At 50.4% G+C, this 2,500-nt stretch overlaps 1 protein-coding gene across 1 annotated transcript in view; it reads right to left on the bottom strand.

The window, feature by feature from the left end:
* Positions 1-2,256, bottom strand: part of LOC121699585 (C1q-related factor-like) — a 12,700-nt gene extending 10,444 nt beyond the window's left edge. The window contains exon 1 of the mRNA XM_042081853.1: positions 1,364-2,256. Coding sequence (XP_041937787.1) covers positions 1,364-1,996 — 633 coding nt within the window. The 5' untranslated portion in view covers positions 1,997-2,256. The remainder of the gene's footprint in view (positions 1-1,363) is intronic.
* Between the last annotated feature and the right edge of the window lie 244 nt (positions 2,257-2,500).

Here is a 2,500-nt window from a genome sequence, read left to right as displayed (position 1 = left end):
AGGAGAGGAGGAGAGAGGGGAGGAGAGGAGAGAGGGGAGAATGCCTTTCTCAGTGCACAACCTGCCCCCAGAGAAAGTTGATGTCATTAAGCACACGGTCTAATTTTAACATAGAGAAAGGAGGGGCAGACAATGCGGTTTATCAGGGAAGATAAGGGAGAGAGGTTCCCAGGTTGGACAAACCTTTCCGTTCTCTCTTTCTCTCTCTCTCTCTCTCTCTCTCTCTCTCTCTCTCTCTCTGTCTCTCTCTCTCTGAAATCAAATTATGCTTTATTTGCATGAATGAATCAACACATTGTTGCCAAAACTACAAGTCTGTAACAACAGGCTATACCTTTTTGATTATAAACAAACTATGCCCCCCCTTCTCTCCCCTCCTCTCTTTCTTTCTCCCTCCCTTATTCCCTCCCTCTCTCTCTCTCCCTCTTTCTCTCTCTTTATGCCTACACACAGATCAGATGGAGATAAGTTGCCTGGATGGTGCTGAAGACACAGACAGGTCTAATTTTCACAGAATGAACGGCACTCCAGCACGGGCACAGGTTTCAGTGTCAACTCTCAGGGGAAGACGAGTTGTATCCTGATCAGCAGAAATCATTTGTTCTGAACATCGTACTGCATCCACCTGTCATAATTTCAATATAAGCAGATGGCAACTTTGCTTCCAACTTTTTCAGGATTTAATGGAGAACCATGGAAAGCCTTATAGTCCAAATAATTGGTTTCCTCTCATGTTTCACAACCAGAAATGTGATAATTATATTATATTATATAATCATGTTGATGATGGATTTCTAAAAAAAAACTGTTTAAAACTAAAATGTTTACCCTGAAGTTCACATGAGGTGTACAAGAGAAAGTGTTACATTTTATATACGCAATATATCAATCATATATATCATGTATATCACTCTAAATATAAATACTTTTATAAGACAGAGACTATGATAACAGACAGTGACATGATGTATGTGTGTGAAATTTATCAATCTACACAAAGTAATAAAATTATGATAATTCATAATCTGAATCGGCACAGAATATGAAGGTTTACAGAAGAACAATCACATGCTGTTGTAGTTAATGTGTATACAATTCATCTGTAAATATAACTCTAATTATAGAGCGTGGAGTGTGTCTGATATTGATCAATCTTGAGAGAGAAATAGAAAATAAAATACTGCATTTAGTATGTCTGCATATGTGTATGAAGTGATGATGATAATGGTGTGTGTGTGTGTGTGTGTAGATAGATAGATAGATGGATACTTTATTGATCCCTAGGGGAAATTCAAAGGTCTCGGTAGCATACAGACGGCGGTGTGTGTGTGTGTGTGTGTGTGTGTGTGTAAGCTGTACTCACCTGTCCGTTCTTAAGCAGGTCAGCCCACATGCTGGTTCCGTCTCCCCCCCTCATTAGGACGTTGTAGGTGAAGAAATAGGTGCCGGGGATCTTACACACAAACTTCCCCGACGCTCCGTCATAGTTCCCTCCCAGGTTGGTCACGATATCGTCGAACTTCAGGATGTCGTAGCCCTCCTGCGGGTTCCGCAGACCCGCGTAGAACGCCACGCGCGGCACCGTGGAGTACGTCGCCATGCCGAGGCCTCCAGTCCGCCCGCCCAGCGTTAAAATCCCGGTCTGGTCGACCCCCGAGTCACCGCGGTCTCCTGGCGGACCCCTCGGTCCCGGTGGACCGGGCTCTCCGGGTGGTCCCGGGGGTCCGGTCTTCCCCGGGCGCCCAGGCTTGCCTGGCAGCCCGTGATGGGCATAGGTGGGCAGCGGCGAGCCCATACTGTGGTCACTCAACGCCTCTGCCTCTCCCTGGACGCTGGTGCTCACGGTGCCCGTGGTGGTGCCCCCGCCACCTCCGCCCTTCTCCAGGTACGGGTCGCACACCATGCGGCAGGTGCCGAGCATCTCGTAGCGGCCGGCGTCGTCGCCCACGCTGCTCACCAGCACGGGGATGAGGACCACCAGGACGAGGACCAGCATAACGCCCACGGCGGCCCCCACCAGGGTCTTCCTGCCCAGGCTGAGGCGGGGGAGCGGCTGGGCTGCCAGCGTGGGTCTCTCAGAGGGGGTAATGGTGCCTGGCAGCTGGGAGGTGAAGGGGTCGCCCTCCACCACGACAAGAACCGCGGCGACGAGAACCTGCGGAGAACCGGCGGTGGCGTGTGGGAGAGAACCGAGCGAACGGATGGATGGACAGATGGAACGGGGCGGAAAGAGAGAGGGGATCACAGGTGAGAGTGTGTGCTGAGCGGCGAGTGTACGAGTGTGTCAGTGTGCGTGCATGCATGTGTGTGTGAGAGGGAGAGAGAGAGAGAGAGAGAGAGAGAGAGAGAGAGAGAGAGAGAGAGAGAGAGAGAAGAGACTGTGACTGGTCTCAGTAGGTTAAGTACAGAGAGCGACACAGAGGGACTCCCTCCTCACTGCTGATAGGGGGAGAGACAGAGAGTGAGTGGAGGAGGGTGTGTGTCAGCGCGCGCGCGCGCG

Source organism: Alosa sapidissima, chromosome 24, assembly GCF_018492685.1.
Source record: "Alosa sapidissima isolate fAloSap1 chromosome 24, fAloSap1.pri, whole genome shotgun sequence".
Lineage (NCBI taxonomy): Eukaryota > Metazoa > Chordata > Actinopteri > Clupeiformes > Clupeidae > Alosa > Alosa sapidissima.
This window is presented reverse-complemented; position numbering and strand designations above follow the sequence as displayed.